Source organism: Mastacembelus armatus, chromosome 9 (assembly GCF_900324485.2).
Source record: "Mastacembelus armatus chromosome 9, fMasArm1.2, whole genome shotgun sequence".
In the NCBI taxonomy this organism is placed as follows: domain Eukaryota; kingdom Metazoa; phylum Chordata; class Actinopteri; order Synbranchiformes; family Mastacembelidae; genus Mastacembelus; species Mastacembelus armatus.
In genome coordinates this window covers 24,304,493-24,332,314 of record NC_046641.1, presented here as the reverse complement: position 1 = coordinate 24,332,314, position 27,822 = coordinate 24,304,493, and the positions used below count along the sequence as shown (strand labels likewise).

At 38.2% G+C, this 27,822-nt stretch overlaps 2 protein-coding genes across 6 annotated transcripts in view; one reads left to right on the top strand and one right to left on the bottom strand.

Annotated features, from left to right (window-relative positions):
* The window catches only part of prdm6 (PR domain containing 6), a 114,221-nt gene that overhangs the window by 59,839 nt on the left and 26,560 nt on the right, over positions 1 to 27,822 (top strand). The window lies entirely within an intron of this gene.
* On the bottom strand, positions 21 to 26,866 carry LOC113138614 (GTPase IMAP family member 8-like). 5 transcript variants are annotated; one of them, XM_026321178.1, is made up of 5 exons: positions 26,733 to 26,866; positions 26,512 to 26,629; positions 25,877 to 25,934; positions 3,714 to 3,791; positions 21 to 3,269 (listed from the first exon to the last, which is right to left on the bottom strand). In XM_026321178.1, exons 3-5 carry the CDS (start codon positions 25,887 to 25,889, stop codon positions 517 to 519), a joined length of 2,844 nt encoding a protein of 947 aa, XP_026176963.1. In that variant the 5' UTR covers positions 25,890 to 25,934; positions 26,512 to 26,629; positions 26,733 to 26,866; the 3' UTR covers positions 21 to 516. The 5 variants fall into 5 exon arrangements, with proteins under 5 accessions (XP_026176963.1, XP_026176966.1, XP_026176965.1 ...); XM_026321181.1 differs by lacking the exons at positions 25,877 to 25,934; positions 26,512 to 26,629; positions 26,733 to 26,866 and adding exons at positions 5,934 to 6,024; positions 7,720 to 7,835; XM_026321177.1 differs by lacking the exons at positions 21 to 3,269; positions 3,714 to 3,791 and adding an exon at positions 19,346 to 23,416.

The following is a 27,822-nucleotide window of genomic DNA, read 5'->3' as shown; positions in this document are numbered from 1 at the left end:
AGCGTAGATCTGTTGGTCACTAAACTACCATATTTATTATACCATATTTGGAAGAATACAGAAATAAATAAAATAAAGCATTATTTATGTGTAATTATTCAGAAAAGACGAAAGAAAAAATACAGGGTCTTTGCATGTGGGACTGAATTATAAAGAAACAAAAAACAGAAATAATATATTGCAGATGTTGAGGTTTGGATGACACTTATGTATAGCAAGCATTTAATATTTGCATTTAATTGAATATTGTGAAAATATATACAACTTGAGAAAGGAGAGAAAAAAGAAAAATAAGACTTTTAAAAAATTTTCTTTTACTACCAAGTGATCTTTTTTTTGTTTTGCAAACACATAATGGACAGGTTTAAATAGTAAAAGTATTAAAATCATGACTTGTCCATCCCAGTGCCCAATTTCAATCAGCCAAGCTGCTTAACCAACTTTTATCCTCGACAGAAAGCCTTTAGAGAATATTAAGGCCATCCAGCTTTTGTGACATATCTAAATTTACGAACTTCACAAAATGCAACAAGCCTTTGCTTGTTGAGACTTCTTCAGATGATCATGTATCCAGTTATTTATTTCTTCCTCATGTATCTTTTTTTGATTATTTATTTCTTTGTTCAGATCATCTTTGTTTTGGGTTGTCCGGGTCAGAAAATTTATTTCTTCATCTTGTTTTTTCTTCAGTCTGTCAAAGTCTTTCTGATAAGTTTTGTTCATTGTCAGCTGTCTTATTATTAACGTGTTGTTTCTTTGTTGCACTTGCTTCAGGTCTGTCATTTCCTTGTCATGCTTTTCCAACAGGGCTTCAAAGTCCTTGGTGTACTTATCTTTGAAGTCATTGTTTTCTTCAGCTTGCTTTCTGACCTCCTCTTCATGTTTCTTTTCTATTTCCTCCATTTTTTTCTGGAAATTTTCTTGCATCTTTTTCCATTCCTCTTCTTGTTCTCTTCTTATTTGACTCTCATTGGTAACTCTGGCCTCATATTTAGTTTTCTCTAGCTCATATTCCTCTCTGAGCTTATTAAGTCTTATTTGTTCCTCCTGTCGTCTCTGCTCGTCTTCTTGATGTCGCTTTTGCCACCATTCCTTGCTTTCCTGCTCCCAAGCTTCTTGTTGTTTTCTTATCTCTTCTCTACTTTCTTTCAGTCGTCTCTCAATTTTTTCCTTTTCTTTTGCTTGCAATATTACTTCTTCAAGTTCTTTAAGCTTTTTTTCCCACTGTTGACGCTTGATTTCTTCCTGCCTTTGCCTTTCTCTTTCTTCTTCTGCTCTCTGTTTCTCTTCTCTCTTCCTCTTCTCATTCTCCTCATTAATGTACCTCTCCTTCTTGAGCAGTTCACTTTCTTGATCAGTCTTGGGTCTTTGTTCTCTCCTTTTTTTCTTTGACATTTCTACCTCATGTTCTCTTTCAACTTCCCTCTTCTGTCTCTGTATTTCTTCTTCCTTCTCTTTCCTGATCCTCTCCACTTCCTTTTGTATTGCTGCCTCAGCTTCTTGGAACATCTCTGAGGTGTAGTAGCCTCCACCATTATTTTTTACCATTGAGTCAGCTTTGTTGAGCAACTCTCTGACTTGAGCCTTATTCGTCTGATCATTGTTATTGAATACTTGGTATCTCCCTCTACAGTCAGCAATCAGAGTTTTAACGAAGTCTGCACAGTCATCGATGTAATTCTCAATTGTTTGATTTTTAAGATCATCTCCTCTTGTAAATATTACAATTATGTAGTCTCCTGACTTCTTGCCAAAAAACCTCTTAATGAGCTCCACAGTTTCTTTCTCCTCATTTGTACAGCGACCGATCTGCAGCACTAACAGGAACACATGAGGTCCTGGAGACAACAGGCTGACACATTTCACAAGCTCCTGTTCAACTTCTTCGTTAGACAGCTTTGTGTCAAACAAGCCAGGTGTGTCTACCACAGTAACAGCACGTCCATCAATCTGTCCTCTTGCTTTCATGCAAATCTGTGTCACAGACTTTGAGCTAACTTTAGATGTGAAACATTCTTTGCCCAGAATGGTGTTTCCAGTGGCACTTTTCCCACAACCAGTCTTCCCTACCAGCACCATCCTGAGACATTCATTTGCTGTTCTTAACCGAGGTTTTTGTCTTGAAATGGTTTTGTGTGGATGTCTGGCAACTAGCTCCTTTGTGAAGCATCTTGGTTCCACAGCTCTCATATTTTCCACCTCATGCAACAGATCAAACGTCTCTTGCTTGTCATTTATGTTGAAGATAATATATCGTTCTCCACAACTGTGACAGAGCTCCTGCATATCTTTGTTCTGTCTCAAAAACCTCACTACAGTTGGAGAGGTAGGATTTGAGTCCACAGTGAAGAGAATAATTGTGAAGTCATTGACTCGATGGCCCAATGTATTCTGAATGGTCTCTATTTCGCTCTTGTCATCACTGGAAAGCGGATCCACAGGTAGGACCAGGAGGAAAGCATGGACTCCCTCAGGATCACAGAGGGAAAGGGACTGTAATGCTTCCTTTGTTGCCCTGTCTTGCTGTTGTTTATACAAAGCAGGTAGTTTGATCAGGGAAACCCAACGTCCACACACCTCTGCCTGGTTGTTAACAGACTCTGTGTTGGTATCAAATTTTTTTTCTCCCAGAATGGCATTGCCTACCAAAGTCTTTAAGGCTTCTGATTTACCACACAACACTAGGTTCAGCCGTTGCATTGCACACTGAGTTGGTACCATGAGAGCTCCATCGGTAAAGGACAGATATCCTTCCTTGTTACTGGCCACTATAGCCACAATCTTTTCCATCAATTCTTGCAATTCGTTGTTTAGAAGATATTTTTTGTCTAGACTGATTTTCTGCTTCCTTTGTCTGCAATCCAGGATGAGATGGTTCACTGAAGAATTGCTTTCTTCCCTGTTTTTTGTCACAACAACCAATGAATATTTGAAAGCATCTTGACCAGCCAAACTGAGAATGATCTTCAGTTTTTCTCTGTCATACACACTGAAATCAGAAGGGTTCACTAGCAGCAGTAGAACATTTGGTCCCGGGGTGCAAAGGGCCTCACACTTCCTCATTTCAAGTCTTATTTTGTCTACAGGCACATCAAACATATTTGAGGTTTTGACTATTTTTAAGGGTATGTTTCTCCACTGTCCATGTGTGACTGTAGATTGATTGTTTATTTGCTGATGAAATGAATCTTTTTTTCCTATGATGAAGTTGCTTAGTGTTGTCTTTTCTTTCAGATTTTTTCCAAGCATCAAAATTCGGAGTTCAAATGCTGTTAAAACAACAAAAAGCACCAGTTTTTCAGTGGGCACATAGTCACAAACATCATTAATTTTTACATTCTTTAAACTTTTGATGATTCTTGGAATTCTTGATCATTTTTGTTTGATTTTCTATATCATTTTTCCATGCTTATTACATTATCAGTACTTATCTACTCAGAGAATAACATAAGTTGTTCAGTTTGTGTCAGAAAGTATCTTGCAGGCAATGTAAGTGGCAGACATCTTTTAAACCGAAATAAACATAGGCATATTTTGAAATATTTTTTCTCTATTTCCAGCAGTTGCCAAACTATTGAGGATGTTTGTTTATGAACAGTGTCAAGGTTTTAGGGATACAACAATTTAGCTGATTTCCTTTACTGCTGTGTGTATGACCTAACTTCATTTAGCTAGTCCCTCATATCAATAATATGAAGCTCTTTTAGACTCACCAGGTGTTGTAGTACGTGATTCTGCCATAGTGGGGTTCTGGTGTACACTTGTTTGCAGAATGTAGCTGTTGAACTTGTCTGTCAACATTCAAGAAAGGAAAAGCAAAATTAAAACTGTTAAACAATTTTAATAAGATATGTATAGTTGGATATTGTTCTCCTCTCTTTATGTAGTACCATTGTTCATGGAGAAGCACTTGTCTGCTTTAATATGTACTGTGTTTAATGCACATGGCTGATATGACATAAGACTACTTGACATAAATAGTTTTGCCTAGCGTTATTCAGGGCTAGAGGGCCACAAGGGTCATGGGAACAAAATGCATTTTAACATGTTTAACAGTTAAAGCTGCATAAACTTGTTTTTCATCTCAGCTTGTATCTAGTAATAGTCATAAATCGCAGTTTCTTTTTAATGTTGTAAATTCTATTATAAATCCCTGTGACCACAGAATTCCTTGTCAATTAGCTAGAAATAAAATCTCTGCTATCAGGTCTTCTCTTTCTCTCACTGCTGCAGATCCAGCTGTCTTCCATATGCCTATTTGTGTTGGAGGGTTTTGTGCGGCTGTCTCTCTAAGGGGCTGACTGGTATAGTCCAGCACGTTCGGCCTTCTTACTGTCTCCTTTGACAGCATCCCACCCCTTCTGTTCAAGGATGTGTTTAATATCCTTGTGCCCTGTGTTGTGCACCTGATTAATTATGAATTATCCTGCTTCAGCATTCACACTATTGTCATCCTGTGTCTTTATTATTATTATTCTTCCGTATGGTTTTCGGTCGCTATCTTCTTCAGCATAGTTTCAGCTAGAAATCTATTGGTCTTGTATTCAGCTTTTTGATATCTGTTACGGTTTTTGATTAATCGCAGTTTACATGTTATGGGTTTTTTTAGGCCTTTTCTGAGTTTTACATTGGTGTGTATGGGAGCGAAATGTTCACAGCAGTGTGATGTCACTGATGACATCACACTTTAGATTTTGCTCTCCAACTTTTTTCACATTTTTTGACTGTTTTCTTCTCTTCTTGTGTAAACTTTCAGCGTTATGAAGAATTTATATATCAAAGCAGTAGAGATTTTTCTTTTCTTTCAGGTAATGCTGTTCTCATTTTGATAGGACCTTCGGTTTTTCCACCAGGTTGCCAAACCCACAGAGTGACTGCTCAATCTCTCATTTACTCCAATTATAAAACTGCTGCAGCATTTCTAGTGAAAAACACAAATGAAGGCTGTTTCTAACTCGCCAGAAATCCTTCATTTTTTGGAATATCTTCACAAATATGAGTCTCTTCTTTGAAGCCTCCTGGCTCTGTTAGTGAAGGAATTATTTTAATAGATCTTATAATTTTTCTGTAATCCTCCATTTTGTGAGGTGAAGTTTTCTCAGCTTTTGCATTTTTGTTGTTTCATTCTTGTTTTTCTTTCTTTTTAACTCATATAATTCCTTCAGTTCTTCCTTCTTTCTCTATCCTACCACTTCACTACAGGGTCTTCTTTCATATTAGTATAACACTTCTTTCTTTATCAATTGAAAGCCAATTTATTTCTACTTCAGCATATCATTCTCTTTAAATCCTTTTCAGCAATTTTGAATATTTTTTTTAGCTAAACAATTTAAGCTTCCAACTCAAGTTTTACATTTCAGCATCCAGGATTCTTCAGCATTGCATTTCAGCCTTCAGCTTATTCAGCAATGAATTTCAGCAATTTTCAGCATTGTTGGGCAGCTTTATTCAGCTTTCAGCATTCACACGCATCTTCCTCAGGAAATGCAATTTTCTAGTTCCTCCTTGATGTTGGTCTGTGTTCCTGTTGTCTTCAAACCAGCCCCTCATCACAAAGAATTATCTGGACCCTATTCTCTTGTGACAAGTGTCTTAGAAAATTTAAATCAGTGTATTGTTTACTGTGAATGTGTGAACAAGATGACTTTCACATTATTATGACGCAAACACTCTAAGATCCAAGACCCAGTTTTTAATATGTTTAAAAGACAATGAAAAAAGCACAAATGTCAGGGCATGTCAAAACTAGTCCAGGGCCCCAAAACACCCTCAGACCCCAGAGGGTTAAAAACAGAAATGAATAATTTTACTATTTTAAATCTACAAATAAAATTGCTAAATCAAATGAATAGCATTTTAACTGGTAACTTTATTAACAACATCCCAATTAGAAATAGCAATTGTTATATAACTTAATTTATATGTTTTATTACCCTTTGTGTTGTCTTCTTATTCATGAATTGTTATAGTTCCTCATCAGTGTTTCCCCTACTAGTGATTTGATGAGGTGGTGGTACAACCTCCCTGAAATAAAGGCACAAAGCAGATGTGTCTTGAATGCACTTCCCTGTTCAGGATCACTTTTATTCTCTTGTCCTTTACCAAGACATGATTTATCCAGACAAACACACGCACACTTACACACTGACTGTAAAACTTTGAAAATGTTTTGCTTATCGAATGTAAATAACTGATACAGTTTCCGCATAAAAATTGAAAAGGTGCAATATAGTTTCATGACTTGAGTGTGAATGCAAATTAAAATTCTATGCATTTCTTTGCAATTTGGATTTGTTTGCACTTATGTTTTCAGTGTTTAGTGTATTTTCTTTGTATTGTTTATATTTTGATTACCTTGGCTGTTACTTTTTGCCAGTTATGCGCCTTCTCTCTGTACTGAAGTATAAACCTTAGGAAAAACACTGTGTAAACATAAGAATGAGAGTAAGAATAATAATGAGTGTTAATTTAGCACTAAAAAGTGTTTATGTTTCCACTTTCCACATACAAACTCTTTGAGCTTTGCAAACACATTTAGTGTTGATTTAACACTGATGATTTTGTTGTGGATGTGTCAGTCTACGTGACTGTCTATGTTCAGTTGTCTATATAAAAATAATTGAGAAAGTTAAGAGAGAAAAAATAAAAAAATTGACCCCAGCCTTGCTGCCAGTGCACAACTCAGGCTAGAATCGTACTTGTGCTGTTGAATACTCTGCTGCATGTTGTTGTTTCTTAGAAATGACACAGGATGAAAAAGTAGACTGTTAAATAGTAATTTGAGAAAGCTGATTTGATTTTAAAGTGAAACCAACTCAGGAGTGTAGGTCTAATGACTCTAACACCATTTGCATAGCTCACCTAATGAGCCTATTTGGGGTAGGGGTGGAGTGAAACCAACCTGGAGGATAAATTTGAAGTCCCATACAAGCTTCCTCCTACACTGATGAAGCTACTCCGATGAGTAGTGAAACGTTTTGACCTAAAAACTTGAAGTCCAGTTGTCATGACTCAACCTCTAGATAACTAAAGTAATAGTAATTTTGTCATGTATTCCCGAGAAATTAAAATTTCCTTGTGCTATTTAGGTGTTTATATATATAAAGGGCTATAATTTCATCGCATAAATTATGTCCTACGATGAAATTAGTTACAGTTAGTAGAGCAGATTAGAGATTTTGTTTTTGTGGTCTGAAAAACTTGGTCTCTACTTTAGTGGAACATGTCACATACTGTTAAACTTGAAAAATACTGTAAAGATTTTTAAATGGTGAATAACAGGTAAAGAATTTTTAGTTTTTTTCTAATGTGCGCATATACTGATGTGGTAATAAATGAATACATGCGAAAACAGGCTCAACTCTTTTGGATTATCTAAAAACAAATTTTCATACATTTTTAATTCTTTAAAATGTAAAACCTTATTAAAGTTATTAGTGTTACTGGAAAGCAATCTAAATGTATCCTCTTTTGCCTTTTTTGTCAGTGCTATTGAGAGTTCCAGTGTGCACTTACTGGAGTGGATTGTTACTGTTGTTGCTTAGCTTTATCTGCTATCTCATCATCTATGGTGTGATGCAGTTAACGGCATGTAAAGTTCACTTTCAAAGCTTGAACCATTTGTTACAAAATTAGAAATTTTAAAATTAGAAGTTTTTATCCTTTTCTAAATACATAAAATGCCTTTTGACATGTTCATTTTCTCTTTAGTGTACTCACCATGTAAAATCCTTACTCGGTATCATTCTTCAAAAAGCCAAACTGATCAGCTCAACTGAAACAGCTGTCCTTATGAGAGTAGGCAGGTCATTAAAGCTGACGTGAAGTACCCATTTTTAGCGCGATAAAATCGGTTCTCTGATGTCCTAAGAGTGTTTCTTTGAAATGGTTGTGTAAACAAGTAAACAAAGATCATCCACCATCCACCTCACTACCTGCCTTTAGCAGGTGATCCGGAATGGCTTGTGTTGGCAGTGTGCAGCTTAGTCTATGCTGTGCACTCAGACCTGCTGGGTCAGTGTAGAAGGCCAAGCAACAGCAGGGACAGAAGACAGGGCTGTCAATGAAAAAGCACAAAAGTAGTCTAGTAGTCACGTAGTCTGACCCAGGGAAAGATAAGACTCTAAACCAGTTTGGCCATATAAGTTTGACAGAATGTTTCTGTAAGGTTGGTTATAAACACTGTCATTTATATTTATTTTAGGTTTTGTATGTAGTTATGTTATCCGGTGATTATGGTATTTTTTGCCCTTAGAACAAGGAGAGTTGTGCATTAGGATTAAAAAAGGCAATAAATCAAACATCACTGACAGAGTAAAAAAAGGAGGTTTCTGTGTACCACTTGGTGCACATAGTACACTAAGATTTACAGAAGCAACACTTGCAGTATAGGAATTTTGATCTTTTCCCTGGTGAGAATGTCTCCTGCAGGAAGATATCACAGGTATTACAACTACTTACTGTATAAATATCAAAGTATTTACAGTTGTATTATCATTATTACCTTTAGTAAACTTCTACTGACATTTGCCTATACTAGGTCACCAGAACCAAACAGCAACGTGCGATACTATGTATCATCTAAACTTTCTGCACAGTGAGATGATATTTTGGTATTTGTCTCAAATTCTTTATGTATATTTTATACATGTCTCCCTTTACAGAAGCTGTTTAGTGGTGCTCTGGTACTGCAGAGTTCAGGAGATTTTCTACTCTAGCACAGTCACCTTCCACATTTCAGTGATCCATTTAGTGTTACTGTTGAAGTCATTGAACATTGATGCAGGTTTCAATATTATGACATGATACAACACTGTGTGATAAACATTCTGATGAGTGGAGAAACAGAAATTTGATTCCCATGACAAAGGTCACTGTCATAGATCTGTTGTTCCAATGTGTCAAACACTATATAAGCCTATTGCTTTTTTACCTGTTCACAAATATGACTGACCTTACATTCCATTACATATTTCTGTCATACATTAAAAAGAATTAAAGACAGGTTTCCTCTTATCATGAAAAGGTGAACTGGAGAGAGGAGCATGTCACTGTTGCACAGTGTGTATTCATCTCTGCTATAAGCCATTGAGCCCTTTGTATCAGTCATATACTATATATCAGTTAAAAATTCTGCACATGGAGATGATCGCATTTGTCTCAAACATGATCGCATATTATAATTAAGCTTAGTTGCAGAAACAATGTATTAGAATTGTTACCTGTTCACAAACATGACTGATTTTAAGGATATGAAAGATTTGGCCCATTGAGAAATTCCCTATCCTCGCTTTTTGCATGATAATGACGACTGAATATTTGAAAGCATCTTGGCCAAACACACTGAGGGTGTGTTTTAATTTCTGTCTGTCCTCTTCAGTGAAATCAGAAGGCTTCACTAGTATCAGTAGGACATTTGGTCCAGGGGGACATTCAGCCACACACTTCTTCATCTCAAGTCTCACTGTTTCCTCAGGCAGGCTGAAAATGTCTGGTGTTTTCACTACAGTGAAGGGTTTATTCCTCCACTCTCCATAGACATGTGCTAATTGCTTTGGACCAGTTTCTGAATAAGGACCATGTTTTGTTCCAGAGATGAAGTTACTTAGGTTTGTCTTTTCATTCTGACTTTTTCCTAACAGCACAATCCTGAGTTCAGTAAAACAAGTTGCCTGCTCAAACAAATTGTAAAACAATAAAAACAAAAACATTACAAATTTTGATCAGGCATTGAGAAGGATTGAAGACAGGCTAAAAAAATAGATTTTAGATGGAAACAGAACAGAGGAACAGAGGTCAGTTTTGGATCTTGTGTGTTTATCTCTACTATAAGCCATTGAGCCTTTAGAATCAATTATGTACTATATATCAGTTACATACTTTTAGGATGAAATTCAGTGTAAATGTAATTGAATTTCTGCACATGGAGATGATATTTTGGCATTGTCTCAAATTCCTTATACATATTTTATGTGTCCCTTTACAGAAGCTTTCTTTAGCTTGTTGCCATTTTTTGTCTGTTGTTTAGTGCAGCTCAGTTTGTCTACAGAGGCTTTATCCAAGTTAGGCCTGGTGCTGCTGGAAACAGGTTTTCTCTGTAGAGATGCAGAGTTCTGGAGATTTCTTTTACTGCAGCACAGTCACCTTCCACATTTCAGTGATCTGTTTAGTGTTATTGTTGTAGTCATTGAACATTGATGGAGGTTTTAATATTGTGACATGATACAACACTGTGTGATAAACATTCTGATGAGTGAAGAAACAGAAACTTGATTCCCATGACAAAGGTCACTTTCTGTTGTTCCAGTGTGTCAAACATTGTAGTAGTTAACATTGTAGTGATATTGCACTGAGCAGTTTCTTAATTTGTTCTTCCGTGTTTATTGGTTTAGAAAATATTTCTGATGCCGCTTTAGACTTAAATACAAAGTGCTCTTTTCAAAGTTAACAGCCTAATTCAGTCTGTGGAAAGACTAAAGGCCCATGTTGTTGGTTGGAAAAGCTTCACATGTTCAAGACTCAGTTGAAACTGAAATGTTAATTTCTTTTATTGCTTTTAGGAACGCTTTTCTTAGTCATTAAATATTGGTGGCTGTTTTCCTATATTGCTTTCTATGTTAAAATCATTAATGCTGTGTGAATGCATTTAAATGTAATAAACAGTTATGGACAATTATGGATTTCTTTATGATCACTTCAGTTTTTGTAAATGTGTGTTACATTCCGTCCACAGTGTATCAGATTATATCTGACAGATTTCTCCTTTATTCGTGCATTGTTACATCCTACCTCATTTTTACAGTTTTGGAACATTCTGTGCTTTGGAGCCATGTGAAGATAGTGTCAAGATCACATTGTGGTAGACAGCAATGTGTATATAACCTCAGTTCTGCTCTCCTGAGTTTCACTGAAATCTTCCTTCAGACTTCCAGATCAATAATGAGGGGTTATGGCTATAACCCCTGGTTCTCTGATTAGCATGAGTGAGTGTCTCACTATGGGAATGCTTCCAGCATGACCTCATCAGAAGCTTCAATACCGCTACACCAGCCTGTGGGCTGGCACTAGTGACGACTATGTCAGGAGGGGCGTGGATCCTCCCCCTATATAATAGGCTGACATAGCATCAGTTGTCATTTAAACAAGCTCACCTCTTCCTCGCTTCTAATGCAAGGAAGGTGGTCTGGTGAGACACTCACTCATGCTAATCAGAGAACCAGGGTTATAGCCATAATCTCAAGTTCTCTTTCATAGCATTCGTTTCGTGTCTCACTATGGGAGATATACCAACTCCTGGATTGCCAGCCGCTAGGGAGTCCCACCGTGTCCAGGTTGAACCGCTCATGGGCCATGCCCACAGAGCTAGCCTTCCTGGGTGAGGGTGAAACACTTCCCCCTGCACCTGGGATAAAAGGTCCCTGCGTAATGGCAGTTGCCAAGGAGGGCCTACCAGCAGCTGAAAAATCTGCCATCCAGTGTTTCCTTGGCCAATACGGTGCTACTAGGATCATGAATAGACCCTTTTCCCTCACTCTGGCCAGAGTGGGATGAGAGCTATTGGTGGGAAATGCATAGAGGAGGGTGAACGGCCACTCATGAGCCAGTGCATCCACCCCCAGTGGGGCCCTCTGATCGTGCAGAGAGAAGAACAGGGGACACTGGGCATTCTCCATTGATGCATAGACGTCCACTATCGCCCATCCGAACCGCTGCCAAATTTGCTCCACTACTCCTGGATGGAGCTTCCAGTCTGCATAGAGTGGGTTTCCCCTGGACAGCAGGTCCGCCCCATAGTTCAGTACACCTGGCACAAGTAGCTCTCAGTGACTTGAAATGTACACTGCTCCAGACTATCAGTCTCTGTGCAACCTTGGGGATCCCAGCCCCCCTTATCTGTTGATATAGGCCACCACAGTGGAGTTGTCCGTTCTCACTAAAATGCATTTCACAAATACCGTCGGGCTCAGAGACAGACCAAAAGGCAGCACCACAAACTTGTATGCTGTCCCTTGCAAAGCGATCCGAAGATATTTCCAGTGTGGGGGATACACTGGAATGTGGAAATAGGCATCCTTCAAATCTGTTGAAGCGAACCAGTTGCCTGCTCAAACAAATCGTAGCAAAGGCATGAGTCAGCATCCTGAAACTGGATTTCCTTAGATGGTGGGTCAGGGCACAGAGATCCAGAATGGCTCTCATCTCCTGCCTCAGCCCAGACCAAATCTGGCTGTTATTGGACCTTTGTCTGAACACTACATACAGTGGGTACGGAAAGTATTCCGACCCCTTTAAATTTTTCACTCTTTGTGTCATTGCAGCCATTTGCCAAAATCAAAAAAGTTCATTTTATTTCTCATTAATGTACACTCAGCACTCCATCTTGACAGAAAAAAACAGAAATGTGGAAATTTTTGCAAATTTATTAAAAAAGAAAAACTGAAATATCACATGCTGTCCATTTCTTCTGATCCTCCTTGAGATGGTTCTGCTCCTTCATTGGATTCCAGCTGTGTTTAATTAAACTGATTGGACTTGATTAGGAAAGGCACACACCTGTCTATATAAGACCTTACAGCTCACAGTGCATGTCAGAGCAAATGAGAATCATGAGGACGAAGGAACTGCCCAAGGAGCTCAGAGACAGAACTGTGGCAAGGCACAGATCTGGCCAAGGTTACAAAAGAATTTCTGCAGCACTCAAGGTTCCTAAGAGCACAGTGGCCTCCATAATCCTCAAATGGAAAAAGTTTGGGACGACCAGAACTCTTCCTAGACCTGGCCGTCCAGCCAAACTGAGCAATCGTGGGGGAAGAGCCTTGGTGAGAGAGGTAAAGAAGAACCCAAAGATCACTGTGGCTGAGCTCCAGAGATGCAGTAGGGAGATGGGAGAAAGTTCCACAAAGTCAACTATCACTGCAGCCCTCCACCACTCGGGGCTTTATGGCAGAGTGGCCCGACAGAAGCCTCTCCTCAGTGCAAGACACATGAAAGCCTGCATAGAGTTTGCCAAAAAACACATGAAGGACTCCCAGACTATGAGAAATAAGATTCTCTGGTCTGATGAGACCAAGATCAAACTTTTTGGCGTTAATTCTAAGTGGTATGTGTGGAGAAAACCAGGCACTGCTCATCACCTGCCCAATACAATCCCTACAGTGAAACATGGTGGTGGGAGCATCATGTTGTGGGGGTGTTTTTCAGCTGCAGGGACAGGACGACTGGTTGCAATTGAAGGAAAGATGAATGCGGCCAAGTACAGAGATATCCTGGAAGAAAACCTCTTCCAGAGTGCTCAGGACCTCAGACTGGGCCGAAGGTTCACCTTTCAACAGGACAGTGAACCTAAGCACACAGCTAAAATAACAAAGGAGTGGCTTCGGAACAACTCTGTGACCGTTCTTGACTGGCCCAGCCAGAGCCCTGACCTAAACCCAATTGAGCATCTCTGGAGAGACCTGAAAATGGCTGTCCACCAACGTTCACCATCCAACCTGACAGAACTGGAGAGGATCTGCAAGGAAGAATGGCAGAGGATCCCCAAATCCCGGTGTGAAAAACTTGTATCATTCCCAAGAAGACTCATGGCTGTACTAGCTCAAAAGGGTGCTTCTACTCAATACTGAGCACAGGGTCTGAATACTTATGACCATGTGATATTTCAGTTTTTCTTTTTTAATAAATTTGCAAAAATTTCTACATTTCTGTTTTTTTCTGTCAAGATGGGGTGCTGAGTGTACATTAATGAGAAATAAAATGAACTTTTTTGATTTTGGCAGATGGCTGCAATGACGCAAAGAGTGAAAAATTTAAAGGGGTCTGAATACTTTCCGTACCCACTGTAAGTTTGTTTCGGCCTTATCAGAAAAAGATGCGTCAAAACGCGCCGGCGCGTTCGTCGACCCCAGAGGGTTAACGCACAAATATGACTTCAGAAGTCTTTATATATACTAAATATATACATTTGTTATGTGAACTTAAGTGTTACTTATTTTTTAGAATTCAGGTCATCTTTTTAAATATACAAGTTTTTGCTCGCTGCAACTTTCATTTTTTTGCATTATCTCAAACCTACTGAATTTACCTGCTGTAGTTTCTTTTATTGCAGTTTTATCATAAGTTTGCCTGTAGTTATTCCATATATCATGTTTTAATGTAGTTAGTCTGATGACTCCAAAGTGTGCAGTATTGTCGTCGGTCATTTCACCAGGCCTGAATGTTTCACACCTGCAGTTTTTCAGTATATCAGGTTATGGTTACAGACTTACTATATTCAGTATGTTTCAATGCTCTGCATTTGTTCTTGGTTTTATTGATTGTATTTACTCACCAGATACGATTTTTACTGCATCACATCTCAGAGCACAAAAACGTCCGAACTCCAGAACAGGATCAACTCATCCAAGACTTTCTCTTGCTGTTATTTACAACAGTGAATGGGCAGGGCCCAAAGATTTGTGAAAAGACTAATGAAATGTTTTTGAACACCAAAATGTAACGTCATTCTTGAAATGAAACCACTGAAACTGGCCTGCCAGTTAATTAATTATCTGCACATGATTTATATTTTACTTGATTTTGCTGGATTTTAACCTCTAATCATCCAGGGTTCTAAATAGTTTGTATATTTTGTAGTAGTATCTTGATGTTGGTTATATTTTAATCAGAGAAATTGGACTTGATGGGGCCGTATATAGATGTGGAATTACCAGTGAAGATGGAAACAGGTGTCGGAGAGCTTGTGGTTTCTCGTCAAGGCCCAGATGAACTAGTAAAACTTGTCCATACCAGGATGTAGTTACTTCTCAAAACTGTGTCCTCTTTGCTGTGTGGAAAGTTTAATGACAGTTTAATGACATTTAATGACCAGCAGTCGATTTATTCTCAGCAGAATCATGAAGTCAGTTTAATTTCCTGTTGCCACTTGAGAGCAAAACATTAGACTTTAGCTTCCTGCACTTAAAGAGTGATATTTACTTCCTTTATTCATGCTTGATCCTGTACTGTAGCTGTTTTGAATTTGGCTTTACATCCCTTCACTCTGGATTAGAGTATTGGTCATTGGGCCTTTTCCACCGTTCTATAATATGATCTAGAAGTTGGGGAGAGAAGTTCAAAGATTGGTTTGATATGTTGAAAAATGGAAGAGCAGACTGAAGACTTTTCTTACTGTTTCTACTGGCTTTGATAACAATTTAAATCACTGGCTGTTGTAGGGCTGTTCAATTATGGAAAAAAATTAATCACAATTATTTTGGTCATTGAAATCATGATTATTTTACGTTTACTCATTGACTTTGGAAATATGTTGCATTTACTGAACTGGGGTGCAAATAAAGTGTTCAATGAGTTCCAAAGTCTTTCCATCTGTATTAATGACATTATATCACCGACTCACACCTGAAACAAAGCGAGATTTCCATTTCTTCAACGTGAGTCTTTTGGCAGCTATGTCTTAGATTTGTCACAGGTTGGTGACATAGAGAGATATACTGTATATTGTATTCTGTATTCCATATTAGATTGATGTAAGAGTCCATATTAAATTGATGTAAGCAATGGGAAATTTTTAAATTGTATCAATTGGTGCCTAGTGCCATAGGGAGATTTTTTATAATTTCAGATTTTTATTGAATATAATGCAAATACTGAAAGAGATGTTTGTAGGGAAAATCATATTTCCCTCTTAGCTGGCTAAATGACACAAATTCTCCAACAGTGCAGAAGTTTTCAATTGCGACTAAGCCATGGAGGCAAAAAGAAAGGTTAAAACATATGGGTGTTTGTACAGAGGGCTGTGGTAGTGTCAGAAAACTCCTGAACTGGTTCAAAATTTTAAGAGAGAGTGTTTTAACACAAAGCACAGACTCCTAAGGGATTCAGGTTTATGGCAGGGAGGAATCATTAACAGAGTTGGCCTTCATGTTGGGCTTTTGTAGATGTACCTTTGAAATTCTGGGATTCTGTTGTTCCAGATATAGGAAACAATATTAAGTCTAATGCCTTAAAAATGCTGAAATAAGAAAAATTGGGAGATTTTGACATAAAGAAATCTGAAAAGGGAGGCTATCTTATTTGAGTTTATACTGTCAATCATAGAGGTAAAGTTCTCCAGCATTCAATATTTTGTTTGTCCCGATATAAATTCAGAAAAATTGACTTTAAATATTAATGTAGGATTTTTAGGTATAGTCAAAACGAGATAGCTGAGGTGATCATTAACCACTTTGAACGGAACACTTTCCAGTATACCTGGCGAGTATGCATTGGAGAGAGGTATGATGTCATTCTTCGACCAATTGGTTGTGTATCCAGGTATTCTGGCAAAAAAGGTGTCTAATTCAAGGAGGAGGGGAAATGACTCTTCGCCATTCCTCAGGTATATTATTACATCATCAGCCTACAAAGTGTGTTTCTGTCCCTCCCTTTTCCTGTCTCACCTCATTACAGGTAATGCGGTCCCGCCTTGTACACTGTCCACTGTTCACATGTAAATAATCTCAGGTGAACCAGGTAAATATGTGCACGCCCCCGAGAAATGACACAAAATATCAAACTTCATCATAGAATTTACTCACTTTTTCGACGTGTTTGGATGATGGCGCGTTACGCACGTGAAGCGGCGCTCCTTACATTCCTCACAGAGACAAATAGTTTAGCTTGTCCTCAGAGTAAAAACACTGATTTTAACTCAAATGAGGATCGTTTGGCTCCTCATTGTGTTGTATTGTGCTGCACTAATCCGTCCCATCTACATTGACTGAAAGGCTCATTATGCGCGCCTTTGTCTGGACGTTCAGTGCGTCTTTTGTGTTCTCAGGTAAATCACATGACTATTCATCCTCAGACACACCCTCTTGCATATGGCCTTTCTGGACAAAAAGTGTCTTAGAAAATTTAAATCAGTGTATTGTTTACTGTGAATGTGTGAACAAGATGACATTCACAGCACTCTGAAGTAAACACTTTAGCCTACAACATGCTGGTCTCCAAAGTCTTGTGAACCAATGTTCTGTTTGTGTTTTATGGTCTTATTTCAGTGAGTAAAAAATTGTAGTTTTTCACTAACCATGCATAAAGACTTTTTTCTCAAAAACACAATAATGTATAAACTTGCTGCTCACATATTATTGTAGCCAATTTTGTGCTGATTACAGTGTTATCAGACTTTAGACATTAATATGTTTAAAAAACACTGAAAAAAGCACAAATGTCAGGACATGTCAAAATTTGTCCAGGCCCCAAAAACCCCCTCAGACCCCAGAGGGTTAATTCATTAGCTGCACCTAATTTTAAGCTCAGCCGCAGCTATTTATAAATGCATTTATAGATCTCCTGTCCTGCAGACAGCTGGTATCATAATGCCTGGGCTAAGCTGTGGTGGGTTTTCGCTTAAATATGGAAAAAGCCTGACTTCAACTTGATTCTGCAGGATTTGAACCTCTAATCATTTAACCAGGGTTGGGCATAGGGCTGTTAATGGTCAAGCGACTTTGAGAGCGGCTTAGTTACAAGTTTAAGGTATGACGGAGCTTGATCATGAAGATATTTGAATGTAAGAAGGATTTTAAATTCTACTCTGGAATTTACAGGGAGCCAATGAAGAAAACCTAATATAGGAGAAATATGATCTCTCTTGCTAGTTCTTGCCAGGACTCTGGCTGCAGCATTCTGGATTAACTGGAGGCTTTTTATGGAGATACTGGGACGTCCATATAGTAATGAGTTACAGTAATCTAGCCTTGAGGTAACAAATGCATAGACTAGTTTTTCTGCATCATTTTGAGATAGGATGTTCCTAATTTTGGCAATGTTGCACAGGTGAAAGAAGGCTGTTCTAGAGATTTGTTTTATGTGTGAGTTAAAGGACATGTCCTGGATAAAAATAACTCCAAGGTTTTTCACAGTAGTGCTGGAGGCCAGGGCTATGCCATCTGAAGTAGCTCTAATTTTAGAAAAGCTATTTCTGAGGTTTTTAGGCCTAAATACAATCACTTCTGTTTTCTCTGAATTTAAAAGTAGAAAGTTCCTCGTCATCCAGTCCTTTATGTCAGTTAAACACGCTTGAAGTCTGGTTAACTGGTTTGTGTTATCAGGTTTCATAGATAGATACAGCTGAGTGTCATCTGCATAGGAGTGGTAATTAAATTGCTTCCTAATAACATTGCCTAGGGGAAGCATGTACAAGGTGAACAGAATCGGTATTAGCACAGAACTGTGTGGAACTCCATACCTAAGTTTTGTACACGTGGAAGGTTCATCATGGACATGAACAAATTAATCTGTCCGATAAATAGGATTGGAACCAGTCTCTGTAATAAAATGGTGTGGTCAATAGTGTCAACATCCCAGATGGAAGGACGAGAAGTCACAATGATTTTCTCCACTGTCCTCACCACTCTCTGAAGGCACTTCATCTGCAGCTGTACAGCTGCCACACCACACAGAGATGCAGTTGGTCATGATGCTCTCTATGGTACTACTGTAGAAAGTGGTGAGAATGGGAGGCGGGAGGTGTCATCTTCTCATCCCGTGCAGAAAGTGCAAGCACAACGTGGTCTCAAATCTAGGTCAGAGTACACACCACATCCTGCCTGCTATATAAGTATACACAGCCTGCAAGATAATTTCATATATCAATAATTATTGGTCCATCGGTATAAAGCACTTGTATTCCTCATACTACAAATCCCACAAGTCTATTATCTGAGGCTAAGACATGATCATGTGTGAATAACTACTAAGACTGTGAAAAAAATAGAAATTTAGATTATATATATACATTTTTTAAAAACAAAACAATATATTATTATATTTTATTCAGATTCAAGCTGTTTTCTTTTTTAATACATGACCAGAAAAATAAAGAATTACCCAGTTTAAGTGTTTCTATAAACAATGAATACATTGGCAAAGGCAAATTTATTTGTATAGCACCATTCATACACTAGGCAATTCAAAGTGCTTTACAAGGCATATAATTACATTAAAAGCATTGAAAAGAGCATTTAAAAACAAAGACATTTAACATAAAATCAAGTAAAGTAAATTAAAATAAGATGTCAAAGCACATTAAGAAAACAAGGATGAACAATTATTTGAAGGCAGCAGTAAACAACAGTGTTTTCAGTCCTGATTTGAATGAGCTGACAGTTGGAGCAGACCTCAGGTGTTCAGGAAGTTTGTTCCACACGTGAGGAGCATAGTGACTGAATGCTGCTTCACTTTGTTTGGTTCTGGTTCTAGGAGCACACAGTAGACCTGTCCCAGATGACCTGAGGGGTCTGGAAACCTCATAGGGAACTAATATATCTTGGATATATTTTGGTCCACAACCATTTAGCGCTTTATAAACTAGCAATAAGATTTTAAAATCTATCCTTTGACTAACGGGAAGCCAGTGTAGTGATCTAAGAATTGGTGTGATATGGTCCAGTTTCCTGGTGTTTGTAAGGACTCTGGCATATAAATCAGCAAAGGCACTCAGGGTCACCCCTCTTACTGTTGATGTATCAGTGAATGGAAAAACTGAAATTTTGTAAGATTTCACAGCCTATTTGTGTTGAGTAGTGAATATTCCAGACTGTTAACCCTCTGGGGTCTGAGGGGGTTTTTGGGGCCTGGACAAATTTTGACATGTCCTGACATTTGTGCTTTTTTCAGTGTTTTTTAAACATATTAATGTCTAAAGTCTGATAACACTGTAAATGATGCGTCAAAACGCGCCAGCAAGAGGGCATAGTTTTCTATATGTGCTGTCCATTTCTTTTTAGATAAATTGAGAAAGAGACAGAAGAGGTGTTTGTATTTGGTGTAGGGTATTTATCACAAATTTGCTTCATTTAACATTTAAATTAAATCCATGTTGTTTATAGTTTAGGTATATATACAACTGGTTTGTAGGCCATATACCAAAAGGCTCCTTACATTATCACTGCAGAATGTGCTTATCTGTTTTTATACATAGCACTACAAAGAAAAATAACCAAAATGTAAAAATTCCACAATTAACTGAGCTTATAGGAAAAAAGACAAACCTGCAGATATGCAGAAATTAACCATTGACTAAGGCAACTAACTGTGCATAAAATGTGGTGCCATATGAAAAATATGCAATTAATCTTTTGTAATATTAGACACAGCTCAAGAATAAAAACATTTACAGTGTGTGATGTTATGGCTGCAAATAATGTAAAAAGGAATATACAAAATGTTAAAAATATGTAATACTTGTTTTTGTGAAGTTTCAGTAACGTCTATGAGTCTGTAGATATAGTGATCTTTACTGCTATTGAACTTACTTTGCCTTTATACTATAATACTTTAGCTTAGTTACAGAAACAACCTAGTAGAATTCTTACCTGTTTACAAACATTTGCCCTTAAAACTGTCTGACATTAGTTACAAAAATTGAATATGTCAATTCCATTCAGCACAAACCTTTTTAAAGTTCAACACCCAAAACTCAGTTGTAGAGCTGAAATGGTGCCACTGTTAATAACGTCTCATAAAATGGTACACCCTATGAGTCCTTTGTCTGTTTTTACATGTTCCTCTATCCAGTTATTCACTTCCTCCTCATGCATCTTATTTAGCTCATTCATTTGTGTCTCCATATCTTTATTTTTTAAGGGAAAACTTCTGAGCTCTTTCATTTCTTTTACTTGTTTTTGCATCAGTTTATCATAGTCCTTCTTGTGTGCTTTGTTTTTCTTCAGTTGTCTTATTATGTAATCTTTTAGTTTTTGGTCCATGTGCTTTACATCTTCTGATTCCTTTCCACCCTTTTTTATTTCGGCGCTCATATTCATAGTAAATTTATCTATGAAGTCATTGGATTGCTCAGCTTGCTTTCTTGCCTCCTCCTTTTTTATTCTTATTTCCTTCAGTTGCTTATCAAGGTTTTCTCGTTTTTTTTCCCATTGTCTTCTGATATGATCTTCTGTTGTTACAGTTTCATATATATGCATTTTCTCCTGATATTCTTTTCTGAGCTTTTTAAGTTTTCCTTGTTCTTCCTCTTGTCTCTGTTCCTCTTCTCGTTGTCGTCTCTCCCACCATTCCCCTTTTTTCTTCTCCCAAGCTTCTCGTTCTTTTTTCATCTCATTTCTGCTCTGTGTAAATAACATCCTGTCAGCAATTGCTTTTTTCTCTGTTGCACATTTCAGTTTTTCCACAAGAGCTTCATATTTTTGTTCCCACTCATGTTGTTGGAGTTCCTCTTGTCTTTTTTTGTTCTGTTCCTCTTCTCTTCTTTCTCTTTCTCTGTTCCTCCTTTCTTGCTCCTTAATGTGTTCTTCCTTATCTTTTGCTCGTTTGGCTCTCTGTGGTCTTTCATGTTCAGCTAATTTTAGTTTTTTCGCTTGCAATTCTTCATATTTTCTTTCAAGGTCCCTCTGCTCCCTCAGTATCTCTTGTTCCTTCTCCTTCATGATCCTCTCGGTTTCCATTTGTATTGCTGCCTCAGCTTCTTGAAACATCTCTGCGGTGTAGTAACTTCCACCATTTTTTCTCACCATTGACTCAGCTTTGGTCAGGAGCTCGCTAACTTGAGAATGATTCTTGTCATCATTGTTATTGAAGACTTGATATCTGCCTCCGCATTCAGTCATCAGGTTTTTGACAGAGTCTTTACTGTCTTTTAGGAAACTTTCAGTTGTTTGATTTTTGAGATCATCTCCTCTGGTGAATATTACAATTATGTAGTCTGCTGATTTCTTTCCAAAAAATGTCTTGATCAGCTCCACAGTTTCTTTCTCCTCCTGTGTGAATCGACCGATCTGCAACACCAGTAAGATCACGTGAGGTCCTGGAGACAACATGCTGACACATTTCATAAGCTCCTTTTTAATGTCATCTGTGGACAGAGCTGTGTCAAACAAGCCAGGTGTGTCGACAACTGCAACAGGCCGTCCATCAATCTCTCCTGTTTCCTTTTGGCAGTACCTGGTCACTGACATTAGACCAGCTTTACTGTCAAAGCATTCTTTACCTAAAATGGTATTTCCAGTGCTACTCTTTCCACAACCAGTTTTTCCAACCATCACCATCCTGAGACCCTCTCTACTCTGCACTGATATGAGACACTCTTTGCTGTGCACTCTCTGCATTGATGTGAGACACTCTCTAGTCTGCACTGATGTGAGACACTCTCTAGTCTGCACTGATGTGAGACACTCTCTAGTCTGCACTGTGAGACACCCTCTGTTCTTTTTTAAAGCTCTCACCTTTAACAAAGATGTACACCTTGTATACATATTCACTTCAGGTTTGGGAAACATATTTTTTGTGAAGCCTTTGGATCCCTCAGCTGTCATCTTTTCCACAGTGTCCATCAGCTCAGAGACCTGCTGCTTGTCCTCAGTGTTGAAGACAACATGTCTTCCACCACAGCTCTGGAAGAGCTTCTGGATATTTTTGTTTTCATTTAGAAACCTCGCAACCTTTGGAAATTTAATGTTTTCCTTCACAGTGAACAGAATCAGGGTGAAGCCATTGACTCGAGAGCTGAATATGTTCTGGATGGTCCCCAACTCTTTCATGTCTTGATCAGTGGGAGGATCCAAAGGTAGGACCAGGATGAAGGCATGGACGCCCCCCGGTTGACTGAGGGAGATACACTTCAAAGACTCCTTTATTGCTGCTTCCTGAGGTTTTCCATACAAGGCAGGCAGCTCCACCACAGAAACCCAACGTCCACACACCTCTGCCTGATTTTTAACACACTCTGGGGAGTTGGCAACTGGGCCAAACATTCTTTGTCCCAGGATGGCGTTGGCTGCTGAAGTCTTCCAGGCTCCATGCCTCCCACACAGAACCAGGTTTAGAGGTGATTTTGAATTTTCATGTGCCTCCATGGGATCAGTCTCTTCAGTAAAGGTTAAATACCCTCCTCTGTTTTCACTCACCATTTCCTCCATTTTTCTCATCAGTTCTTGAATATCATCATCATCATCATCATGAAAATAGTTTTCATTACAGTTGATTCTGAGCTGCCTTTGTCTGCAGTCTTGAAGGAGTTTGTTTACTGAGAAATTACCTATCGTCTCATTTTGTGTGATGATGACCATGGAGTATTTAAAAGCATCTTGGCCAAACACACTCAGGGTGTGTTTTAATTTTTGTCTGTCCTCTTCAGTGAAATCAGAAGGCTTCACTAATAACAGTAGGACATTTGGTCCAGGGGGGCAGTTAGCCACACACTTCTTCATCTCAAGTCTCACTGTTTCCACAGGCAGGCTGAAAATGTCTGGTGTTTTCACTACTGTGAAGGGTTTATTCCTCCACTCTCCATAGACATGTGCTAATTGCTTTGGATGAGTTCTTGAATCAGGACCATGTTTTGTTCCAGAGATTAAGTTACTTAGTTTTGTCTTTTCATTCTGACTTTTTCCTAACAGCACAATCCTGAGTTCAGATGCTGTAAAACAATAAAAACAATAACATTACAAATTTTGATCATATGTAACAAAAAAAAAAATGCGGAGAGGAACATGTCAGTGTTGCACCCTGTGCATTTTTATCTGCTATAGCCTTTGTATACTAAATGATGAAATTCAATGTATAGCTCTTGGAAATAAGCGTAATTACATTTCTGCACATGGAGATGATATTTTGACATTGTCTCAGAGACATGTAAGAAGTGGAGACGTGTGCAAGACAGTGGTGAGACCAGCAATGTTGTCTGGTTTAGAGACAGTGGCACTGAGACAAAGACAGGAGGCAGAGCTGGAGGTAGCAGAGCTGAAGATGTTGAGGTTCTCTCTGGGAGTGACGAGGATGGATAGGATCAGGAATGAGGACATCAGAGGGACAGCTCATGTTAGATGGTTTGGAGAAAAAGCCAGGGAAGCCAGATTGAGATGGTTTGGACATGTTCAGAGGAGGGACAGTGAATACATTGGTAAAAGGATGCTGAGGTTAGAGCTGCCAGGAAGGAGGCCTAGAGGAAGACCAAAGAGGAGGTTCTTGGATGTAGTGAAGGAGGACATGAGGATAGTTGGTGTGGGTGAGGAGGATACAGAGGATAGGGTTAACCCTCTGGGGTCGACGCACGCGCCGGCGCGTTTTGACGCATCTTTTTCTGATAAGGCCGAAAACAAACTTAAATTACTCCGTCAATTCTGATCGTACAGATAAAAGAAGTATATCATTCAAATCTGTAAAGGGTCTAGTTTTAGTGGTATACCATCATAATAACAAAAAACGTTGTGCTTTTTTTAAATAAAGAAAGCCGACAGGGTGCGCTCTCGGACTTTTCTGTCTCTGCCATTTCTCTTCACAGACGCGTAAATAAAACAACCAGAATCTCAGCGAATACTTGGCTCATAAAAATAAGAATTATATGGCTAGAAAGCTTGAAATGTTTTCTTTTGAGTGAAACAATTCAAGTCAAAAACAAATCATCACTTTTTATTTAATCCGTATGAACGTAAGGAGAAGTCCGTTTTTTCCTGTCTCACCTCATTACAGGTAATGCGGTCCCGCCTTGTACACTGTCCACTGTTCACATGTAAATAATCTCAGGTGAACCAGGTAAATATGTGCACGCCCCCGAGAAACGACACAAAATATCAAACTTCATCATAGAATTTACTCACTTTTTCGACGCGTTTGGATGATGGCGCGTTACGCACGTGAAGCGGCGCTCCTTACATTCCTCACAGAGACAAATAGTTTAGCTTGTCCTCAGAGTAAAAACATTGATTTTAACTCAAATGAGGATCGTTTGGCTCCTCATTGTGTTGTATTGTGCTGCACTAATCCGTCCCATCTACATTGACTGAAAGGCTCATTACGCGCGTCTTTGTCTGGTCGTTCAGTGCATCTTTTGTGTTCTCAGGTAAATCACATGACTATTCATCCTCAGACACACCCTCTTGCATATGGCCTTTCTGGACAAAAAGTGTCTTAGAAAATTTAAATCAGTGTATTGTTTACTGTGAATGTGTGAACAAGATGACATTCACAGCACTCTGAAGTAAACACTTTAGCCTACAACATGCTGGTCTCCAAAGTCTTGTGAACCAATGTTCTGTTTGTGTTTTATGGTCTTATTTCAGTGAGTAAAAAATTGTAGTTTTTCACTAGCCATGCATAAACACTTTTTTCTCAAAAACACAATAATGTATAAACTTGCTGCTCACATATTATTGTAGCCAATTTTGTGCTGATTACAGTGTTATTAGACTTTAGACATTAATATGTTTAAAAAACACTGAAAAAAGCACAAATGTCAGGACATGTCAAAATTTGTCCAGGCCCCAAAAACCCCCTCAGACCCCAGAGGGTTAAATGGAGGCAGATGATTGGCTGTGGAGACCCCTGAAGGGAGCAGCCTAGAGGAGAAGAAGAGTCTCGTTCAGAAATCTCAATTAGCTCTGTATGTATTGCATTTGCTAACATTGACTTTTAAACTTGTGGTTTAATCTCCACAGTGAAATCCACTTCTACTTTCTTTTATGTTTCTTTTGTGTTCATAGTGGATTACAACAACAATGTGCTGTCTACAGATGCACCTGCCTGTTAATGAGTTTAATATGTCCGACCTCCGTCAATGTTGATTATGTTAAAATTTAAAACTTGCCCAATAAATTGGCCAACTGATTATTTGGTGTACTGCTGGAGTGAATGCATTTATATACTGAATAGTTATGGATAATTCCCCATGATCTGTTCTTTACGATCATTTCAATTTTTGTAGTTTTATTAATGGACTTTCATGTCCATTAAGTCTGATATATTAAAATTTGATTTATCCTTCTTCATTCCTACAGTGTTGGGAGTAAAACAAAAACAGAACTACAAAACTACTATATAAATAACATTCCTTGCTTTCTGACTCACAGATCAGATCAATGAGTAGTCAAGCTGGATTTACCTGATGTCGCCATCTTGTGTGACAGAAATGGCACTCGAGAAGCTGATGTAGGTGCCTGCTGGGTTTAAGGAAACAAGGCAAATAACTTTATTAAAACCAAGAGAAAAATAGATGAATTCCATCATTTAAGCTCTGTACTTTCCAAAACTAGTCTCCTGGTTACTTCTTTTGCTTCTGGATAGTGCTCTGGACAGTGTTTATTACTATCGGGATAAACAACAATTTGGCATAATGAACCAAGACCATCCATAATGTATGGCTTTGATTCAGCTATAATTACAGTTTCTTCATTGTAAGATGGTGAATAGTAAACATTATATGAATAATGTGTTTTCCCCTTTCATGATATGTAGTAGAAGGTTGGAAAATTGGCAGTCACTCTAATATATAAAAAAAAGTGCCATCAAGATATGTATTTGTGTCATGTTAGATATTTAAGCAACCTAAGTAACCAAAGTGTATAGTAAGTGTTTAATGCACAGATATCAAAATGTACAAAAGTCTAAATACAATTATATGCACAGAAATGTATGGTTTTGTTTTTCATAATTCAGGCCATCTTTTTAAATATACAATGAACTTTCTGCTCACTGCAACTTTCATTTTTCTGCATTTTCCCACCCCACTGAACTTACCTGCTGTGGTATCTTTTATTCCGGTTTTATCATAAGTTTGCCTGAAGTTATTCCATATATAACTCCAAAGTGTGCAGTATTGTCGTCGGTCATTTCATCAGGCCTGAATGTTTCACACCTGCAATTTTTCAGTAAATCAGGTTATGGTTACAGACTTGCTATATTCAGTATGTTTCAATACTCTGCATTGGTTATTGGTTTTATTTATTGTATTTACTCACCAGATACGATTTTTACTGCATCACATCTCGGAGCACAGAATCAACTCATCTAAGACTCTCTTGCTGTTATTTATTAATCAATGAATGGGCAGGGCCCAAAGATTTGTGAAAAGACTAATGACGGGTTTTTGAACACCAACATATAACGTCATACTTGAAATGAAACCACTGAAACTGGCCTGCCAGCTAATTAATTAGCTGCACATGACTTATATTTCAAGCTCAGTTGCAGCTATTTATAAACACATTTATAGATCTCCTGTCCTGCAGACAGCTGGTATCATAATGCCTGGGCTAAGCTATGGTGGGTTTTGGCTTAAATATGGAAAAAGCCTGACTTCAACTTGATTCTGCAGGATTTGAACCTCTAATCATTTAACCAGGTTTGGGCATAGGGCTGTTAATGGTCAAGCGACTTGGAGCTTAGTTACAAGTCTGAAGTTTTAAATTTAACCACTGTCCATGTGTTTTGTAGTAGTATCTTGATGTTGGTTAAATTTTAATCAGAGAAGTTGGACTTGATGGGGCCGTATATAGATGTGGAATTCCCAGTGAAGATGACAACAGGTGTGGGAGAGCTTGTGGTTTCTTGTCAAGGCCCAGGTGAACTAGTAAAACTTGTCCATACCAGGATGTAGCTACTTCTCAAAACTGTTTCCTGTTTGCTGTGTGGAAAGTTTAATGACATTTTAATTACATGTAATGACCGTCAGCCAATATTCTCAGCAGAATCATGAATTCAGTTTCGTTTCCTGTTGGCACTTGAGAACAACACATTAGACTTTAGCTTCCTGCACTTAAAGAGTGAGAGTTGATCCTGCACTATAGCTGCTTTGAACTTGGCTTTACATCCTTCCACTGTGGATTAGATATTTTTAGATATGTTTCATAATATGATCAAGAAGTTGGAGACAAAGTTCAAAGATTGGTTTGATATCTTTAAAAATGGAAGAGCAGATTGAAGACCTTTCTTATTCTGTTTTAACTGGCTCTGATGACGATTTAAATCACTGGCTGTTGTTGGTTTTTGATGCTCTGACCTGTTAAAGGTTGATCGAATCGTCTGTAAAGTCATTTAGGTTGTAGAGTC